General features: G+C 31.9%; 2 protein-coding genes across 8 annotated transcripts; both read left to right on the top strand.

Annotated features, from left to right (window-relative positions):
* Nucleotides 1-805: 805 nt before the first annotated feature.
* Nucleotides 806-8,599, top strand: LOC129292810 (sucrose nonfermenting 4-like protein). 5 transcript variants are annotated; one of them, XR_008589006.1, is made up of 15 exons: nucleotides 807-1,017; nucleotides 1,229-1,445; nucleotides 1,596-1,683; nucleotides 2,274-2,453; nucleotides 2,904-3,038; nucleotides 3,137-3,196; nucleotides 3,513-3,602; nucleotides 4,060-4,194; nucleotides 4,314-4,458; nucleotides 4,529-4,702; nucleotides 5,026-5,089; nucleotides 5,260-5,329; nucleotides 6,514-6,628; nucleotides 7,721-7,910; nucleotides 8,312-8,599. XR_008589006.1 is itself a non-coding variant. In XM_054930460.1 (14 exons), the coding sequence occupies exons 2-14, from the start codon at nucleotides 1,336-1,338 to the stop codon at nucleotides 7,810-7,812; spliced, it is 1,452 nt and encodes a 483-aa protein (XP_054786435.1). In that variant the 5' UTR covers nucleotides 806-1,017; nucleotides 1,229-1,335; the 3' UTR covers nucleotides 7,813-8,599. The 5 variants fall into 5 exon arrangements, 3 of the variants coding, with proteins under 3 accessions (XP_054786435.1, XP_054786436.1, XP_054786433.1); XR_008589005.1 differs by having other exon boundaries at nucleotides 7,721-7,942; XM_054930460.1 differs by having other exon boundaries at nucleotides 806-1,017; nucleotides 2,910-3,038; nucleotides 7,721-8,599.
* A 4,049-nt stretch (nucleotides 8,600-12,648) lies between these two features.
* Nucleotides 12,649-14,936, top strand: LOC129292811 (uncharacterized). Of its 3 annotated transcripts, none has more exons than XR_008589008.1 (6): nucleotides 12,649-12,800; nucleotides 13,016-13,170; nucleotides 14,063-14,130; nucleotides 14,229-14,324; nucleotides 14,402-14,588; nucleotides 14,733-14,936. XR_008589008.1 is itself a non-coding variant. In XM_054930462.1 (5 exons), exons 1-5 carry the CDS (start codon nucleotides 12,694-12,696, stop codon nucleotides 14,456-14,458), a joined length of 483 nt encoding a protein of 160 aa, XP_054786437.1. In that variant the 5' UTR covers nucleotides 12,670-12,693; the 3' UTR covers nucleotides 14,459-14,936. The 3 variants fall into 3 exon arrangements, 1 of the variants encoding a protein (XP_054786437.1); XR_008589007.1 differs by having other exon boundaries at nucleotides 14,723-14,936; XM_054930462.1 differs by having other exon boundaries at nucleotides 12,670-12,800; nucleotides 14,402-14,936.
* The last annotated feature ends 4,824 nt before the right edge of the window (nucleotides 14,937-19,760 follow it).

Here is a 19,760-nt window from a genome sequence, read left to right as displayed (position 1 = left end):
AAATTAAAATTTAAATTTAGTCATAATTTCACAAAATGTTTAAAATTAAAATCTCAAATTTTATAAAATTCTAAAAACAGAAAATATTTAAAATTATACGTAAGAAGTTGTAAAGTTTGGATAATGGAGCCATTTTTGGAGATGAGGAAGATATAAATAATTTTCTTATCCTTTTAAAATTAGAAATTTGAGATTGTAAATAAGTAAGTTAATGAGACTTATCCTTTTAAAATTAAAATTAAAAATTTGAGATTGTAAATAAGTAGGTTAATAAGAAGTTAGAATAATATAAAGATATTTCAAGGAAGTAGTTTTATTTATATTTAAAAATTTTAAAATAAATATATCAATCAAAATTGTATTAAGGACACATGTCATTACTCGAATGTTATTTGTAATTCTAACTTTTTATATATATAGATAGATTAAAATAAAATATTTTTTATGCCATCAAAAAAATAATTTTTATCCTTTCAATTAGTTTTCACCTTCTTGATGCTCAAATGTCCATTCACACCTGGCCTCTCTCTATGCACACAATTATAAAATATAAAATATCATAATTATAGTTACTAGTACTATATAGTTTTTTTTAGTCAAACTCGTACTATATATTTTTAGATCAAAATAAAAATAAAAAAGTTGATAGTACTATATAATTTTTTTTTTTTGAGTGAAACTCGTACTATATATTTTTAGATCAAAATAGAAAATAAAAAAGTTGAGGGTTGCTGGTCATGGCTTGCTTTATTACTGGTCCACTGGTCCCCTTCCTATATTAATCTATTATATCTGTATCGGTATATGTTGGGATGGGGAAATAACATTCGGAGCTTTCCTCACAATTACAAGTCCCGATTTCCCTTATATTTTAGTTTTATATCCAACGTGTTGGTTTATTCTTCTCTCAATTCACAATATGCTCATCCCCATTGTTCAATGGTTCCATAGGGTTTCGATTATGTTCTCTTGAGAGTTTCTCAGCTTGGTTTTGACAGATATTCCGGTGTGGATTTGGTAGGTTTTTCATTTGGTTTAGGGTTTTGCGTACTGTTGCATGCGAAATGACAGTATCATTTTGGTATCTGTTTGATATTTTTAATTTGCAGAGAGCAACGAGTGCAATTTGTTTTGGAAAATAAAGCTTAAATTTTTGGGCTTTTTTAAGAATATATTTTGATGATTTTATTTTGATTCTTTTTTTTTTTTGGGGGATTTCATATCAAAGCACCTTGAAATATACATTCACATAGAACATGCTGCGATGAAGCCTGGTTCTTGGACTCTATAATCAGAGTAACGTTACGGATTAGAGTTTACCCGTACAGTTCGAGCATGGATCCTTCTAGGAACGCAGGTGGTGTTGCAGGGACGTTGCCAATTCCCAGGCTATTTGTATGGCCATATGGGGGAAGAGAAGTGTATCTATGTGGTTCATTCACACGGTGCGTCTATGGCTAATTACTACTATGGCCATTTTCTTCTTCTTTATCCAGCTCTTCAAAATGCTGTAGTTTAGCCTAATTTAAGGGTTTTCGTGCGATTCATGTTAGTTTGCTTATTTCGTTTTCTTTTATTCAATTTTCGTTTCAAAGGTGGTCTGAGTTTCTACGCATGTCGTCAGTTGAGGGTTGTCCGACTGTATTTCAAGCCGTTCATAGCTTGTCCCCTGGTTATCATGAGGTCAGTTTTTCGTGCTGGAAGTAAGTATTCATCAGTGTAAGGTTCCATATGAATTAGGGGAAAAGTCTCCCTTGAATTCAATGTATTTGTGAATTAAGTGGTTTGATTTTTGGATTTAAGATTTTTTTACTGCAAATCGTTACAAAGGATGTTGTGGTGGGATTCCACGTGTTCATCACTTGTTTTACTGTTCATCTGTTGTCAATGGAAAGGCGAACTGGTTCTCTGCTTGGCTCGCCTCTGGCACCGGAAGAAAGGTTAAAAAGAAATGGACGGTCAGGATGATGTCCGTGGTTGAATTGCCAGGACGGATCAACACTTAATTGAATGGTGCCGTTTGGACTTGCAGTTGAGGCACTGCATTCTGTAGAGGCATGCCAGGCAGAGAAACAAATTGTGATGGAAAGAACATATTTTTCTTGATCTTGCAATAATTGTTGCCTGAGCAGGGATATTGCAACCCGATGATTGAGTTTGGAAGTATCTGAATATAAGGATTCACTAGTAAAATAAAAAAAAAAATGCTATTATGAGAAAACGTTTGACTCCAATTTTTTGGGTGCTTAATGCATTTAATTATTTGAATGCAGTACAAGTTTTGTATTGATGGAGAATGGCGACATGATGAGCATCAGCCTCATGTAGCTGGAGAAAATGGGGTGGTTAATACTGTATTTGTGGCTACTAATCCTAATGAAATGCCTATTCCAACTCCACAAGTAGCTTCTGGTTCTAGCATGGATGTGGATAATGAGGCTATCCGGCGCATGGTAAGAGTTGGTCATGCCTATAGAGTCCAAATTTTTGTTATGAACAACACTCTGAGTGAAGTGTATGGCTGTTTACTGGTTTTTGCTTATATTGTAATTTTCACGAAATTGACCAACAAAATTTTTTAATGCTATGATATGTCTGGATTCTGGCGTCCATTTTGAAACCCACTTAGAGCTGATAGAGTTGGTGAATTAGATTTCTATATAGGTCCATTAAACTTTTTCTGTTTAGATTTGCATTTGAACATGCAGCCTGTTTGGATTGTCTTAACAATTGTAATTTGTATATGCAACAGCATTTGTGCAATGTTTTTTTTTTTTTAACGTATTATGTTTCCCTTTTAGAACTCCATTTTCTTCTCATGAGCTATCTCCTATACCTGTTCATTTATATTTGACTATCATTTTCAGTTATTAAATTTAATTTGTTGCTGACCTATAATACAGCTTCAGTTGACAGATGGTACGTTGACTGGGGCATTGCCTAGAATGTCAGATGCTTATGTACAGACCTCCCGCCAGCGTATTTCTGCTTTCTTGTCAATGCACACAGCTTATGAATTACTTCCTGAGTCAGGCAAGGTTTGGATGTTTAATTATATTGAGCTTTGCATCTTCTCCGTTGTCAAACTTCATGCCACAAATTAGTTAATGGTTATTTGAATGACACCTGGTCACAGGTTATTGCAGTAGATGTTGATCTGCCAGTGAAGCATGCATTTCATATATTGCATGAGCAGGTATTTCTATATTTCCTGCGACTGGAATTTACTTGGAGGGATTTCATGTTTAGGTAACCTTTGCTAAAACATTGATAGATTATTCTCGTGCCAATTAACATGTTTTTATTGTAAAAGCATTGAGAATAACATAATGTAATTTTGAATCTTCTGGAATTAAACTTGTCTTTCTTGTAGCTTCTAGCTATTGCAATGATCTAGTCTCTCCTTATGGTTCCATATGCATTGTGTAGTAATGTCTAGTATCCCTGTGTTCTTTTCTGTTTCTGATTAGAAGCTTATTTATGTGCCTGTTTTGAATCGGGCCATTTTGCAGGGAATATCTATTGCTCCTCTCTGGGACCTCTGCCAGGGGCATTTTGTTGGCGTTCTTAGTCCTTTGGATTTTATTTTAATTTTGAGAGAGGTCTGTGAATTTTATGATCATTAGCTCTTTACGGGCAAGTATTCTAAAATCTTAATGCATTTCATATCTATTGGAAGGAAGAATATTATTATTTTTAATGTTGTGCTTTAGAAGCTTGAAGTTGAAACAAGGAGATGATAACTATGTAAGTGGAGAATCCTGAAGGCATGGTCAAATATGTCAGGAAAAGAGAGGATATGGTCATTCTTTAATTGTTATTTATGAATTATTTTTTATCTGTATATTAAGAGGAATGAAAGCGTGTTAGCTAGTTTTGAGGTGTTGATGTTGAGAATTAGTGGAAACTATAGATTTAGTTGCTTTACATGGTGCCTGCAGTAGTCTCTTGTTACAAGGTTGCTTGTGAAGTTGAGTAAATTGACCCTCCAACTGCATGCTTGACAGTGCCTTTATGTTTTCTAATGCTGTTGAAACCATGCTTTTGGCCTATTCACAGCTTAAGAATCATGGATCCAATTTAACAGAAGAAGAGCTTGAAACACATACTATATCTTCTTGGAAAGAAGGAAAATTATATCTAAACAGGCAACGCAATGGACATGGAACAACCTTTTCAAGACGTTTTATCCATGTAAGTGTTATAGGTGGCTTTGTAAAGCCATTAAGTCATACTGCTTGTATCCAATAATACACCAAGCGATAAGAATTCCTAGTTTTATTTATGTATCAACTATTGTATTTGTTTTGCAGGCAAGACCGTTTGATAATTTGAAAGATATTGCCACAAAGATCCTGCAAAATGAGATTTCAACAGTTCCTGTCATCCATTCGAAGTCTGAAGATGGTTCATTTCCACAGCTGTTATATCTGGCTTCACTTTCTGGAATACTTAATTGTAAGCCTTGAAGATGGGTTTCTTTGTACTCTTCTCAAGTTTGCTTGAATCTTACCAAATTAATTTTCAGGCATTTGCAGGTATTTTAGGCATTGCTCTAGTTCATTGCCTATACTCCAATTACCGATTTGTGCAGTTCCTGTGGGAACATGGGTGCCCAAAATTGGGGAATCAAATAGGCGACCTTTAGCTATGTTGAGACCTAGTGCATCTCTTACTTCAGCCCTAAATTTATTAGTTCAAGGTTTGATTTCGTCTTCTGACCTTGAAAATATGAAAATAATATATAAAGAAGAAAGTCTATTGGTTGAAATAATAATGAAATTGGTACACCACATCAACCTTCTGAGGTATTAGTGTAATGGCAGAGTACACTTTTTTCTACTTTGAGAAGGTTGATTTCTCAATTGTTTTGCAGCCCAAGTAAGTTCTATACTGATAATGCTTAGGTTAATTAGGAATAAGGGTAATTCCATTTTCTAATCATCAAAAAAGGATAAGAAAACATTTACTTTTATTATGAAATAGCTATTCTTATATCAACATCTTGTCCTTTACTTTTTGCAGCCCAAATAAGTTCTATACCGATAGTGGATGACAATGATTCATTACTAGATATATATTGCCGAAGGTTAGTTGTGTTTTCATATCCATATTATCATTCTTCTTGATGCAATGGTTGACTGAACCTTCAAATTGCTTTAAAATTAATCTTTAGTTCGAGCATGAATTGTCCTGGAAGTTAATTCTTTTCAGCCGCTTGTAGTGTTTCTCACAGTTGCCCTCCCCTTATATTGATAGTGATATAACAGCTTTGGCAAAGGACAGGGCTTATACACGCCTCAATTTTGATGAAATGACTATCCATCAGGTATGCTTTGTTTCTCATTTTCCCTGAGCTTGTTTCGCATGCTATAAACTTATATTGACAATAAAGTTATGAAGTAAATGAAAACTTGTGCTTCTATTTGATCCTTTTGTTGGTAAACTTAGCTGCTCTTGTGAGGTTTTGATATGTGGTGTTATTAAGAGTTGATAGAACTGGTCATATCATAAATAGTAGGATCCTTTGAATTGGAGATGGTTAGAATTAGAATATTAGTCCTTTATTGAAATGCACAACTTTCTTTATTCTTCAAATATTTGAGTTTTATGCCTCCAAAAGAGAAAATGATTTGCTTTTCTTGGCTATTGGTTGATTATGACTGCTAGAGAGATCTCCTGGTTGGTTGAAGTAGATGGCGAAGTACTGCAGTTTTATCAAATAATCAAAAGGTCTAAAGTGAAGGCTGTTGAGCCCTAATTCTAGTTAATCTAAACTACTGCAATTTTTTGGCAAAAAAAAAAAAGAACTGCAATTCTTATAGATATGATTAACTTTATTCAAATTTATAAATTAAATCTGAGATGAGATAATATATATGAATTTAATACAACCAAATTTGCTTAAAAGATATTCTAAATATCTTAATTTAAATAAAATTGAAAATCTTGATAGATATAAAATTTCCCTATTGATGTTCCTTATCTCATTCATAATTTAATGGAAACGTAGAGAGATTTATGTCTTTTTTAACCGATTAAGCAACCAAATATTAGGAATACCTATTAATGAAGATATTTTTTTACCACCAAAAAAAAAAAAATCGACCCCCATTTAGGCTGTCACATTCTGTGACGGTGGGGGAAGTTTTCTTGCAGTTGATAGATTTTTCAGTAGTTTTCCTTTTTTTTCGTTTGCTTTTAAAACATACGATTATAAAACGCATTGTGGTCAGGATTTATGCGACTCTCTTCTTGTCCAGTTGTCCCTTGTTTGTTCTTTATGGCTACTAATTGAGGATTTTAACTGAAAATGGGAAAGGAAAATTGCACTTATAAATAGTAAGATTAGTGTCAATTTCAGTATGTAGCTAATGTTGCAAGCCTTATCAATTTCAATCAGAAGTGTACTGTCTTTTTTTTTTTTTCCTTTTTATTTTTTGCTGAAATCAGATTGACATTTATTTGGTGATTTTCTTCTTGGTTCTTAGTCTCTCTTGCATATTTCTCTAGGCTCTGCAGTTAGGCCAGGACTCATATCATTCATACGATCTTAGAAGTCAGCGATGTCAGATGTGTCTGAGATCTGATTCTCTGCATAAAGTGATGGAACGGTTGGCAAATCCAGGTAGGTTTGTTTCTTTGCTCTTTGATGAAATGGAATGGACATTCACGGTTACATTTTTGTTTTGTGGGACATTGTCTTCTCTTTTAGCCCAGTTCTCTAATTCCTTGTCTCTAAAACTGTAAGTTTCATTCCCCTTGGAATTTTACCAAAAAACACATAAACAGGACAGACTACGCGTAATCAGGAGTGCTTGGGGACTTTTCTTCTAGCAATGGTTACCCACGTGGGTGTGCATAAAAATATGTAGTCGTTTTTACACGTTTGGACTGGAGAATGTATCTCGAAATTGTATTTAAAAAAAAAACAAAGTTAACAGGTTTAATAACATGTAAAAAGTAAACTTGAAGTTGTTTGAAAGAAGGAAGTAGGTGTAAGAAGTGGGCTTTCTCATTAAGATGGAACGATAGCTTGAATTTGTTTGCTGACTCTACCTGTGAGATGAGGTTAGTTGTTATTATTGTTGATAGTTTGAATCTGTTCAATTCTAGTAAAAACAGGACATTCCATATCTGATAAAGAAAATCTTGAAACCAATTTTGCGGAATCCATCTTTGGTATGCAATGATTCTGAAGAAAGAAAAGTATTGGTGATAATCAGTGACTTGTTACGGCATAAACAGAAGAGCTCCTGAGTATAAAGCACGGATATTTCAAAAAAGTAAATGTATTTGTATCCGATACAATACTAGTAGGATATTTCAGTATGTGTATCATATATTCTAACATTTGTATTATGTTTTTTTTTCCAATAAGTTTTTCTATATTACTTAAAAACTCCAAAAAAAAAAATTAATATTTTGACTGATTGTTACAAATATTCTTATATTAATTTAGAAATTCTTGTTCAAAAATCAAAATACCTATGCTTATATAATAAAATGTTGAGATATATATTATAAATATTTCTGTACCTGTATCCTAAAATTTTGAAAATTACCTTATCCACCATATCATGCTATATTGTATCTGATACATGAATTTGTATTGGTGCTTCTTGTTTGTCATGTCGTAGTTTCTCCATATATCCAAGTTGCTTTCATTTATAGGATTACTCAGCTGAGAAATATCTGCTATGTTGACTCTGAAATTCAGGCGTTAGGCGTTTAGTTGTCGTGGAAGCTGGCAGCAAGCGAGTAGAGGGCATTGTTTCACTGAGTGACATATTCAAGTTCTTCCTTGGTTAGACTTAGAATGGAAAATGAAGAATTACAATGGTTTGTGCAGTGGTTATGACATTTGTGCATATATTCAAGCAACACCACCTGCTCAGCCATTTTAAAAGGTTTCCTATGCCCTCTTTTTTTCTCTTAACTGGTAATTTGATCTCTTCACTTAAAATATTATTGGATTGGCCTCTTGCTTTATTGCCTTGTTTTAATGATTTTAGGCTAGAGAAAGAGGTCTGTAAATTGAGAGTTTGGCCCCATTTTTATTTATCTTACCCATCCCTTGTTATCCTCATCGTGCTCCCAGTATAAATACAAGAAAAAATGGGAGCTTAAGATCTGTAGTCATTCTGTACTGTGTTGAAGATATGAAGACTGGGGAAGATAATTTATGGGAGGAAGAATATTGAAATTCTGGTGTTTTGTATAGTTTATTATCAGCTTTTGGTCTTTGAAGAGAACTCCTGAGCTGGTACAATATGGTTTAATTTCCCCACCTTCATTTTCCTCATTTCAGTGTACATTGAGATTTTCCTGGGCAAATGTAAGCTGAATGAATTATTTTCATTCATTTCTGTTATGGAAAACCTATCAGTCGATTTTCACCTACTGAGGTAAGGCTCCTTGGTCTTCTATTATGGAACTTGAACGGAGGATTTTAAGCTTGATTTTAAGGGTAGGCTCTGTTATCCTATATATGATGAGAATGAGTTCCATGTTGTGGCATTTTTGCCCCTTCAATTTTGTTGTTAACTGTTCAAGAGTGCTTAATGAGAATGAGAAATAATATCAAGCATTGGGCGGAGTTATTGTTCAAATATGATTTCAAAGTATGATGATAGTCTTTATAATTTCACTTATGGAAACACTACTGTAATTAGTCCCATTAAGGTTTTGAACAATACATCAATACGTCTTATGGAATTTATAAACAATTAAACTATTCTTGCGTAACGAAGAATGAACATTTTTAAACAGTACTGAATACACCATGTCTTGCTATTTTTTATTATTTATTCTCTTGTTTCTATTTATAAGGCTTTAATTTTTGTCTGTATTTTTACAAGTTTTACATGTTTCGTAACAGAATATACTTGGGATTCATTCAAATTTTTTTCTTTTCAATTTAACTTCAGGATAGAAGATAAAGATTTTAATGAAGAGTACTATTAAAAGTTATGACGGTATTTTGATAAACTTAGTAGTATAAACTATTAACTAACTAATTTTAATAAAAATCTGTGATTTATTTATTTGAAAATGTCGTAGGCATGTAATGTATTTAATATTTATTTAAACCTTTCGTGAATTAAGATGCTTGGTTTGCACTTTACAGGCTTCCGTTCTGCCAATCTCTCCTCCTCTCCAGTCTCCTCTCAACTACTTTACTCTTGGATTTCAAATTTGAATGGTTGAGATTTATTGTATTATAAAATTATTATTATTATAATAATAGTATTGCATAAGAAATAACCTAATAAATGTAAGCTGTCAAATTTTATAATATATTATTTAATGTTATTCTTATAAATAAATTTATTGTTTAACATAATAATAATTTTATAATACAAGCACTTTTTAGTCATTAAAATTCAGATTAATGGTAGAAAAGTTGGGAGTTGGGGGAGAAGGGATTGGTTGGAACCCTTAAATGACATGACAATATTCGATCGTTGGATCACAACAATTGTGGGCACATTGATGAGCAAAATTTAAATAAGATTTTTTCCCTATTATCAAGGAAAGCAGTTTAGTGGTTGGTATTTCATTTTTCTAATTTTATCCTTTTTTTTAATGTATGAGAATGGACCATATTAATGATTAATGTTAGAGTTAAAATATTTAGTATTTTTTTCCCTCAAGAGTACCTAGTATCTTTAAGTAAACAAAGATGCAAAAACATTCATGAACTTGTTTTAATGAATGCAATAATCTCAATTCAGTTAAATTTGACTAATGTCCCATTAACATTGACTCTTAAAAAAAGATGCAAATATAATGTGCAAAAAAATTCATAAATTTTTTTTTCAAAAGCTTTTGATATTCTCAAGTCAATAATGATGAATGGGTTCCCATTAATTTATAAAGTAGGCTAACTTTTCATAATTCATTAAGTTTATATTCTTAAAATTTTATGGTTAATGTTAAGTTATTTTAATGAATTGAGAAAGGTTAAAGCTAATAATCTAGGTTAATCTTTACAAACTAATTTAAATAAGCCTAAAAAATTTTAGAATTGAGCTTGAGAGTTTTTTTTTTTTTTATTTCGAGCTTATTTGGACTATTTGAATAAGCCCAAAGAAATTTGAGGTAAGCCTAAACTCTAATAGGTTTAGCCTAAATATTCAAATTTTTTTTTGTTATTAATAAAGTGAAATCAAAATTAGATTTTAAAAATATAAAATTTTTTATATAAAAATTGAAATTGACTTAAAAAAATAAAATAAAGTAATATTTAATAATTTAGGTATTTGGGCTAGCCTAAGTTGGTTAGGCCAAGCTAGGCTATATGGCTTCTTTTATAGTTAATGGATACTTATGTACCATTATTGATTTAAAGATAATAGAAGCTCTTAGAAAAAAAAAGTTTATGAGTATTTTTATATCTTATATTTATTTACTTCCTTTTTTAAATGATCAATGTTGATGGACAAAAGTCAAATTTAATAGAATGGGGAATGTTGTAATGTTGCACTTATTATAATAAGTTCATGTGTATTCTTCAATCTTCGTTCACTTAAAAATTATTGGATGTTCTTAGCGTAAAAGGGCAAAAGTACTCAGCAAGTGGTCGGCCAGAAGCATCCAATAATCTAAAATAAAAAAAAAGCTCATAATATTATCAAAGTTGGTGCCAAAATGACCAAACCCTTAACTTGCCTTAACATTCGTTAATATCTGGTGTTAAATACTGACTATATTTGCCACGTGTTAATGTTTGCTAACATGAATTAAAAATGGGGTAAAAATACCTATGAAGCCGTAAGCCAAGAGCATCCAGTAGCTTAATGTGAAAAAAAGGGAAAGAATATTATAATGTTATTTTAGTAGGTGCAATAGTGACTAATCCATTAAATCCTTTAAATGTTGATTATTTCACTGACACATGAGTAAAAGTTAAGTTTTTTGATATGGACAAAAAAATATTTTTAGGTAGAATTTTTTACATGTTGATCAGTTATCATATGAATACCATGTAGGAAAATGTTTTGACGAAATAGCAAATTAAATTTCTCGCTTCTTTGCAGCAATACAGGAAGCCAATTAAGGATTTTGAACCTCATTGTGAACGAAATCACTTAAGGGCAAGGTTGTGTGAATGTTTCTGAGGTAGGTAATGTAGGAGACATGTGTAGTCTCAAAAGCATTACGAGTAGAGACAACCTCCTTCATGGAGTGCTTGTGTTCTTTGTAGCAAGTCATAGCTACTTTGCTCTCAATCTTCAATTGTGTGCAATTTATCTTACTGTATTAAATCTTAAGTTTTGCAAATAAGAAAAATGAGTAGAAAGGAAGGGAGGAAGGGGTAGGATACATAATGATAGAAAGAAATCACGTGGTATGTATTTTGATAGATTAATTACTATTGCACCTACTAAAGTATCATTATGAGTACTTTTACTTTTTTTTTTTCACTTTAAGTTGTTGGATACTTCTTGCTTATGATTTCATGGATATTTTTGCCTATTTTTTAGTTTATGTTAGCAAATATTGACATATAATAAGCATAGTTAGCATTTAACATCAAAAATTAATGAACGTTAGGCAAGTTTAGGGGTTGATTATTTTTTGCACCAATTTTGATAACATCATGAGTATTTTTATCATTTTTTCTTATTTTAAACTATTGGATGTTTTTGATTAATCATTTGATGAGTATTTTTGCCTCTATTGTTCAAAAAAAATTATTGAATATTTTTACACTTAAACCTTCAATGGAATATAGTAATGGAAGACAAGTGCTTTTAAAATGCTTTTATGAACGAGGATAACCATAGCAAACTTTATCCCGGGTTTCATGGATTGCACGAGTTAATTTGTTCTGTAGGCAACCAAATTTTTAAATATATTATTCATACTTGGAAGTGTCTGTCAAATATAGAGCCCCAACTCTTTTGGTACGTGTCCTAGTCCGACCCAGGAAGCAAGGTTTGGGCTAAGCAACTGGTATGGAGCTTTTGAAGGCCCAACATTTTTTTGGGCCAAAACCCAACATTAGTGATTAATCGTCTAATTTGGACTTTTACTGGTTTTAAGCTTTCTTATTATTGGAGTCTTTCATCTTACTATTTGGATTTCTATTGTTTACTAATTTCCTACGTTCTATATTTCAACAACAAATAACGTACATGTTTGTTTTAGAATCACAACTTTGATGATGATTTCTCTTTCCAGCTTAATATTTGTGTTTCTTTTTATTGTTATCTTATCATGTTAGGCCCAAGTTGGTTCTTATGAGTTCTAACTCCTGACTTAGATTTCAAGTTTATCTTTTTTACTTTCAAGATTGTTTACTTTTTTATAGGTTTAATCATGTTATCAATATGAGAACTCTATTGATAAATATAAATATTTCTGTAAATAAATTTAAACTTATGTTTTGAATTTGATGAGTCTTTAAAACTCAACTCATGTCAACTTTTGTAGTAAAAAAATTAAACTTGCCTTGTGTACTCATTTTATTCATGATAATATAATAATATTTGATCTTTACATTAAAAAAATGTAATAAATATAAATAACTTTGAAACACTTTATATATTGAAAAACAATAAAATGAAACGACGCTGAATTAGGCCTAGCTGGGATGTAAATTTACTTATTTGGCCAAACTGGGTTAAACCGCCGGTGCAGGTGTGGTCGGATCGTTGTGGTGGCCGAGCGAACGAGCCAGAGAGAATGGTGAAAGAGATCGAAACTCTAAGCGAAGATGAAAGACGCGCACTTCGTGGCAGTAAATTCGCGCCTCTTCCTTGTCAATCTCGCCCTTCCAGCTCCCAGCCCAGGTTCTTGCATCCTTTTCTTTTTCTCCTTCAGATTCACGCTCGCAAACAATCATGCTTCCATCGTAAGCTGTTGAACATATTTTGTTTGTTCAAAATGAAGATAAAAAGCTTTCGATCGAATTCTTCGTTTATTAATTCCTTTTTTCTCAGGTCCTTTAAGTGTTTGTTGTTCTGGTATTAACTTTGTGTTGCCGACTGCCTATATGTCCATGAAGGTTGGCTCATCCTGGTGGACCGGTGACCACAAACAAAGCGGCGGCATTAGCAAAGTTTCTTGAGAGAAAACTGAAGGAGCCTGATGGGCTGGCGTCTATCAACCCTGATCTTCTTGAACTCGCTGTCAATAATGCCAAACAGACTGTTTTTGCAAGTAAACCTTCGACTCTGCTTTTCTTTTAGTTTCCTTCGCGTTTTGTTTTTTGGTATTATTATTTATCCAAGGTAGGAGCAATAGTTGTGAATATGAAAATATTTCATAGAGTAGAATTTGCCTGAGTGGAATATTCTGATACGAACATGGATAGTTATTGGTAGTGCATTAAGTTTGGCTATAGTAATTGTACTGAGGGTGCTTGGTTTAATTGGTCAAGGGAGTTGAACTAGCTTGGTATGGGTCTCGTGTTTGAGTCCTAAAATATATAGTTGCATTAAATAAATATATCAAAGGTATTCTTGAGATAACTGTGAGGCTGCCATTGATAATAATGGTCCCACACAGTGGGGGTTTGATTTAGTTTGAGCCGGAGGTGGTAATACCCCCAAGTTTCCTAGGACACGGGCGATGGAAAAAAAGAAGAAGGTAATTGTAGATGTTATATGACTGGTAAATGAGACACAAATGTGTTCTGTATTATGTAATAGATTTTGTTTAGGATGCCATAAACATTGTTCTGTGTTCGTTTTATCTTTTAAGAAATGCATTCACTTCCATGGTTGTGAATTGGTACATATAACTTCTGTCAATTTTGGCCTGTTTCTTTGGTAGAGGTGGATAAATAGACATCAATTTATGAATCATTTTGAAAATTATAAGATGTTTAGTAATTATACTGGAGAAAATAAAAGATTTTCATATTTGACATGCCATTACCAAACTTTTTGTTTTCGGCCAATGTTATAATCAACTTGAATATTAAATTATTGTAAGTACATTTTTTGTTACTTGAGAAATCCGATTGTCCGCTCACAAAACATGACTTTGGGGTTTCATGATTGATTTTGTGCAATATTCATCAACAATAATTTTATCTGATTTTTAACAGCACGCAGTACATCAAATCCACAAAGAAGTGTCCGGCATGTAGACTCCTTTGGTGACACTGACTATGAGGTGGAGTGCTTGATTATACATTATTTCTAATGGTTTCTGAATATTTGTTCAGGCATATGCTCTGGTCACTTTCTCTAATTTGTTACTGATCTTGGCAGGATTCTGAAGATGAGAAGAATGAACCTTCTCAAGTGAAAAAATCAAAGAAGAAGAACAAGAAGAAAATAGACAAAAAGGAAAAGAAAAAGCGAAAGGTCATTGCTTGGTGATTTGTTTTATTATTTGCGTGGCACTTCTTACCTAGTAAGTAACTAGATTTGTTTCGCTGCAGAAAGTAGAGGATCCAGGACTTGTAGTCAAAAAGCATAAAAAGAAGTTCAAATTTTGATTCATTCTGGTTGACAGCCATGGATGTTGAATCTGCATCCTCTTAACCGGCCCCATAGGGCATCTGACATGATTGCCTTGTGATTCAACGTTATACCAAGTTTCTTGTGGATTTCAAACGGAGGACTGAGGTCAGTGGATTTTTTGTCATGTGTTATTTCCTTCAAATGAGTCACAAGCAACGCATGGAGTCACTGATACAGCTTTGGCATATTGACTTCCCAGATCATTTACAAGATAAGATGATGAACTGTTTATTATTTAGATTATTTCAGGGGTTGGTGGTGTTGGCAATGTTTTGGTAACTGTTCACAAATTATTACCTCATGATGATCCAAGATGCAGTGGAGCATATCATGTTACAGAAATGATATTTTAACAATTTAAAGAACTATGAATGTGATTTTGGTTTCAATCTTAAGACATTAGACTGTAGACACCAATTGCTACATGAAATATACTTGCTTCAAAACCATGAATTCTAATTCTCACCTACGTTGGTCTTAACTAGTTTGCAGTTTGAGACTTCCTATGGATATGAAGGTTAATCTGAATCAAATAAGTAGTCTCTCACTTGATTTTGGGGGCGTTTGGTATTTCTCTTGGAAAATTAGTTCTTTTCCATCATACGAAAAAGGAGGAAATATATAATATCTGTTGCACGCATGTTGTAATTACTTCACATTAATTGTCTCTGTTATTGCTATTTTTTTTTAATTTAGGAATATAAAGGATATTTTTAAACTATAACATTATTTTTTATATTTTATATTCTTAAAGCTGGACTGATGTTCTCTGTGCTGAGTGGAATGTAAATGCTGTGCGAAGATATCACATGAACAATTTGGATCCCTCTCAAAATAGTATGCTAGTACTTAGTAATGTGTCTTATGCAATTAAGACTTTGCAATTGTTAAACCCAACCAAGTGCTATATAGATATTGTGTTGCACACAAATTTGGATACATATTCTAATAATAGTAAGGACTTAAGGTGCAAGATTGAGAGATGTGGATAAAATATAGCAATTTTATGTAGTGGCAAACAATACTCCTTTATTGTTTGTTAGAACTGCTTGCAATGAACATGAACACTCAACACAAGATGGCATGCAAGTGGCTCATAAGTTTGTTCATTTGTGCCAATGCTCGTCTAGCAAGTTAAATTGTTACTTCTGAATGCAATGTTTGGAATCCCTACGCTTGAGGAGAACTTTTTTCGTGAAGTAGGCAACAACTTTCAGGGTTAAAATATAATTAAATCTTCAAGTGATAATTTTTTTGTTTGATTCTTATGATTGTAATTTACAAAATTGCAAAGGATCTTGTAGGTCTTTATACTTTAATTGCATTTTGTTTTTAATCTTTATGTTTTTATTTCATTGTTCTTAGTTTATTTAGTTTGATTAGTTTGCAATGTTAATATTTATAGTTTTAAAATGTACATAAACTTCAAGAGCTAGCATTGACAGAAATAATTTCATTATAATTTTGTTAACTCCTTTATTGACATGGTAAAAATACGTTGATGAGATGAAAATAAATTGATTAGGTATGATTAAAAATAAAAGGTAAAGGGAAACAAGCTTTCTTTTACATCTGACTTTAATAGAATGTGGAAAATGAAGACAAGTTTAAGTACACATTAGCAATGAGGTTAGTAGAGTTAAGTATATGTTAATGAAATTGATTCCATTGGTGTCACCTCGTAATCCGCATATGCATTTTTGAAAAATGAAAATATCATTCAAGGATTGCTAGAGGCTTTTAATATATCAAAAGAACCAAAAGATACTTATGGAAACCAGAGAAATAATTTGAAAATAATTTTAAATGAAAAATGATTGTAATATCTTTATATTTTTTTAAATACCCTCCTCGGCATTGACCACCATACCACTATTGATGGCCAGCTATCGGATGATCGTCGGATTCTAATGGCCTATTAAATCTTCCAGGTAGACAAAGAGGGGTTTGAACCTGAGTCACTTTGGCTACCGAAAGGTTATAGAGCCACCAAGGCTCTTAATTATGTTATAAAAAATTTAATATATGTTGTCAATTTATTTTTCAAGTTTCAAATCATTTGCTTGTTTAAACGAGCATATATTAGTTAATTAACAAGTATATTTGTGCATTTAAGAAGCAATGGTATGACAATTAAGAAGTTAAAAAATTTGATAAGGCTTGATTGTAAGAAGGGATAAGTGTAAAACATGTTTTAATAAGCATATATTCATTAATTAATAAGTATCTATATGCATTTTGCAAGCAAGCATGTGTTAATTAACAAATTCAAAAATTTGATAGGGCTTGGTTACGAGAAAGGACAAGTGTAGGACTTGTTTTAACAAGTGTTCATTAATTAATTAACAAACATTCATGTGCATTTAACAAGTAAGTGTGTTAAGTGTCAACTTCAAATTTCAGACAAGGTTGTGGGAAAGAATAAGTGTAAAGTTTGTTTCAACAAGTGTACATTAGTTAACTAACAAGTAGCTCATGTGCATTTAATAATTAAGGGTGTGTTAAGTGTAAGTTACTTGTTAAGAAGTTCAAGCTCTGCCTATTACATTTTCCCTTCCTTATAGCTATTATATGACATCTATGCTGTAGTCAAATCTACAAGAAACAAAGGAAATGTCAACCATATCAAGTATAGAACCTATATATATTTATACTCTATTGAACTCACCTATTGTCTTGTGAGACAAGTGCAAATTGGAAAATAAAGTTTTGGGCCACTTATCGGTTTCTTATCGGTTTCCCTCTTCTCCTAGAATATAACACTAGATAGTGGATCATTGTTTGATAGTAATGGGTCAAGATGGTACACTGTAAGCTCCTTTTGGACAAAAGCATGGTAATATCAATGCTCATTTTTTATAACTGGAGTAAATAAAATGTCACAATCACTTATATTGTGCTTTTTTTTTTTTTTTGCTTCACAAATCTGCTATTGTCAGTAACTTTCCAATTGTCTAGGTCTTACAATATAATAGTCTTTTGACAATGGCAACATATAACAAGTATTACTCATGCAATGAAGATCATAAAGTGTTCAAGTCTTACTATGAAATTTGATAGAAAAATATGTCGTCGAACATCTCCACTTTACTTTTGTTCATGTATCAGCATGTGGCTTATAAAACATACAACCTACAATAGAGATTTTCTATTAGCATTTCACAATACATGTACTTAAAGAGACATAAAATTCATCATCACTTGCAGTTTTACTTAACCAGCTTCTTGAACGAAAGCATTGCATTTCCTCCAACAAAGAATGAACCAATCTCAATGACTTTCTCCTGACCGACATCATTATTTATCTGCTATGTTATGTAGTGATAAAGACGCTCAGCCTCGCTTGGCTTGGCTGCCTTTCCAAAATTTGTCAAGTTTGGTGATTGTATCAAAGGTGTTATCACCCTTTGAGACTTCCTCAACTTATGATCATTATCACTATCACTATCAAAACCATTTCCTTGTGTACTTCCACCTTCATCATTAATAAAGGGAATTAGTTCCCTGACATCCACCACTGATTCCAAGTCTATGTTAATTGTTTTATAAACATTGTCCACTAGTTCTCAGTCCATATTAATTTGTTTCTTCATATTTCAAATTTATATTAATTGTTTTTGTATCATTTATATACTCATAATACTCTTTTCTCCCATATCCTCTATAATATTTCCCACCCTTATATCCAACAATACTCCCTTAATCATAGATCTTATAATATGGCCTTCTCTTTCGCTTTATCTTTCTCTTTTTCTCTCCCCTTGTGGTAGTCCTCCTTTGACTTGCAACCCTTGTTCCAATTTCACAAGTTCTGTTGCGAGATTATGACCAACCATTCGCATTATGTGTGAAAAAATTTTTCTAGTTTTTTTTTGGCAAATAAGATATATATAATGTCAAGCAAAATATTGTTACTTGTACAGTACAAAAACACACGTTTCACTCACCGGATGATTGAAGATTGTCATTGGAGGAATTGTTGGAGGAACCACATTGACTTTCACATCTTGATTTGTACCAACATAACAACATAGAAGCCCTTGCAGATTGAACTTCTTTAATTGAACAATCTCGTTCACTTTCTCATCATTTCAATATATAAGTGGTTTATCTCGTGATGGTGGCGCAACACGAAGCATTGGAAACTCTTGAAACAACAATATCTATATGAAAATAGAAACAACAATATATTGTGATTTGATTCAAATTCAAATTTATATTTTATTATTATTTTTTATAATTTTAAATTCTTTCTAAATCTTTCTTATTGAAATTTCAATTACCCCAATTCTTCTTCTTTTTTTGTTTTCATTAATATTACCTGTATTATTCTCGCCCCTCATCTCATATCTCTTGTTATTTCTCACCAATTGAAAAATAGAGATAAGTTCATTACTTCAAATCTTTAGTTTTTACATCAAATCCTGACTTATTTCTCTTCTACCCTTTTTTCACACTATTCAAATAAAAGAGTTTAAATATATGAATTTTAAATGTAATATTCAAAATCTAAAATTCAAATTCAAATATATTAATACAAACACTAATTAAAAGTTTCAAACCCACCAAAGCATTAATTTTGACCAATTCAGCTTAGTTCGATCAATTTTTTGGGGTTAAATGTCAATTTGACCCTAAATTATAGTTCGGGAACACTTGAAACTCTAAATTCTTTTTTTGGTATATAGTTATTCTTCAAATTTTGAAAATCATGCAATATCATTTTTATTATTAATAAAAGTTAACTTTAACTATTAGTTAACCAGAAAATAATTTTTAAAAAAAGATCTCAAAACTTACAAAAAAGAACCCGAGAAATTTTCATGGACATTTTTTTTTGTAATTTTTAGATCCTTGTCTATAATTTTTGGTTCATTTTCTATTATTTTTTATCTACTAACGACCAAAGTTAACTTTTTGTTAACATTAAAGGAAAATTGTACTATTTTAAAAGTTAAAGAAGAATATTGTAGTAAAAATGAGTTTAAAGTATCTAACGCTCTTGAATTTAAAGTTTAGAGCCAAATTACCCTTAACCCTTTTTTTTGGGGGGGGAGAAGGGGGAGAATCAATTCTAAATTGTATCCATGTGAGACTACAAGCTGATACCATAAGCTAATTCCTAATCCAACTTGTTAAACTGATTGTTTTAATCTAATTTTGACAACATTGATCTCTAAGCAATCTACACTAACCTAATATTAATTTGTCTATTTAAAACATACATTTAAAATTGTGTAGCCACTTGGTGAGCCTAAAGCTAATAATATGAGTTGA

This window comes from Prosopis cineraria, unplaced genomic scaffold (genome assembly GCF_029017545.1).
Source record: "Prosopis cineraria cultivar Desert tree isolate PC_DT_omini unplaced genomic scaffold, ASM2901754v1 PC14, whole genome shotgun sequence".
Lineage (NCBI taxonomy): Eukaryota > Viridiplantae > Streptophyta > Magnoliopsida > Fabales > Fabaceae > Prosopis > Prosopis cineraria.
This window is presented reverse-complemented; position numbering and strand designations above follow the sequence as displayed.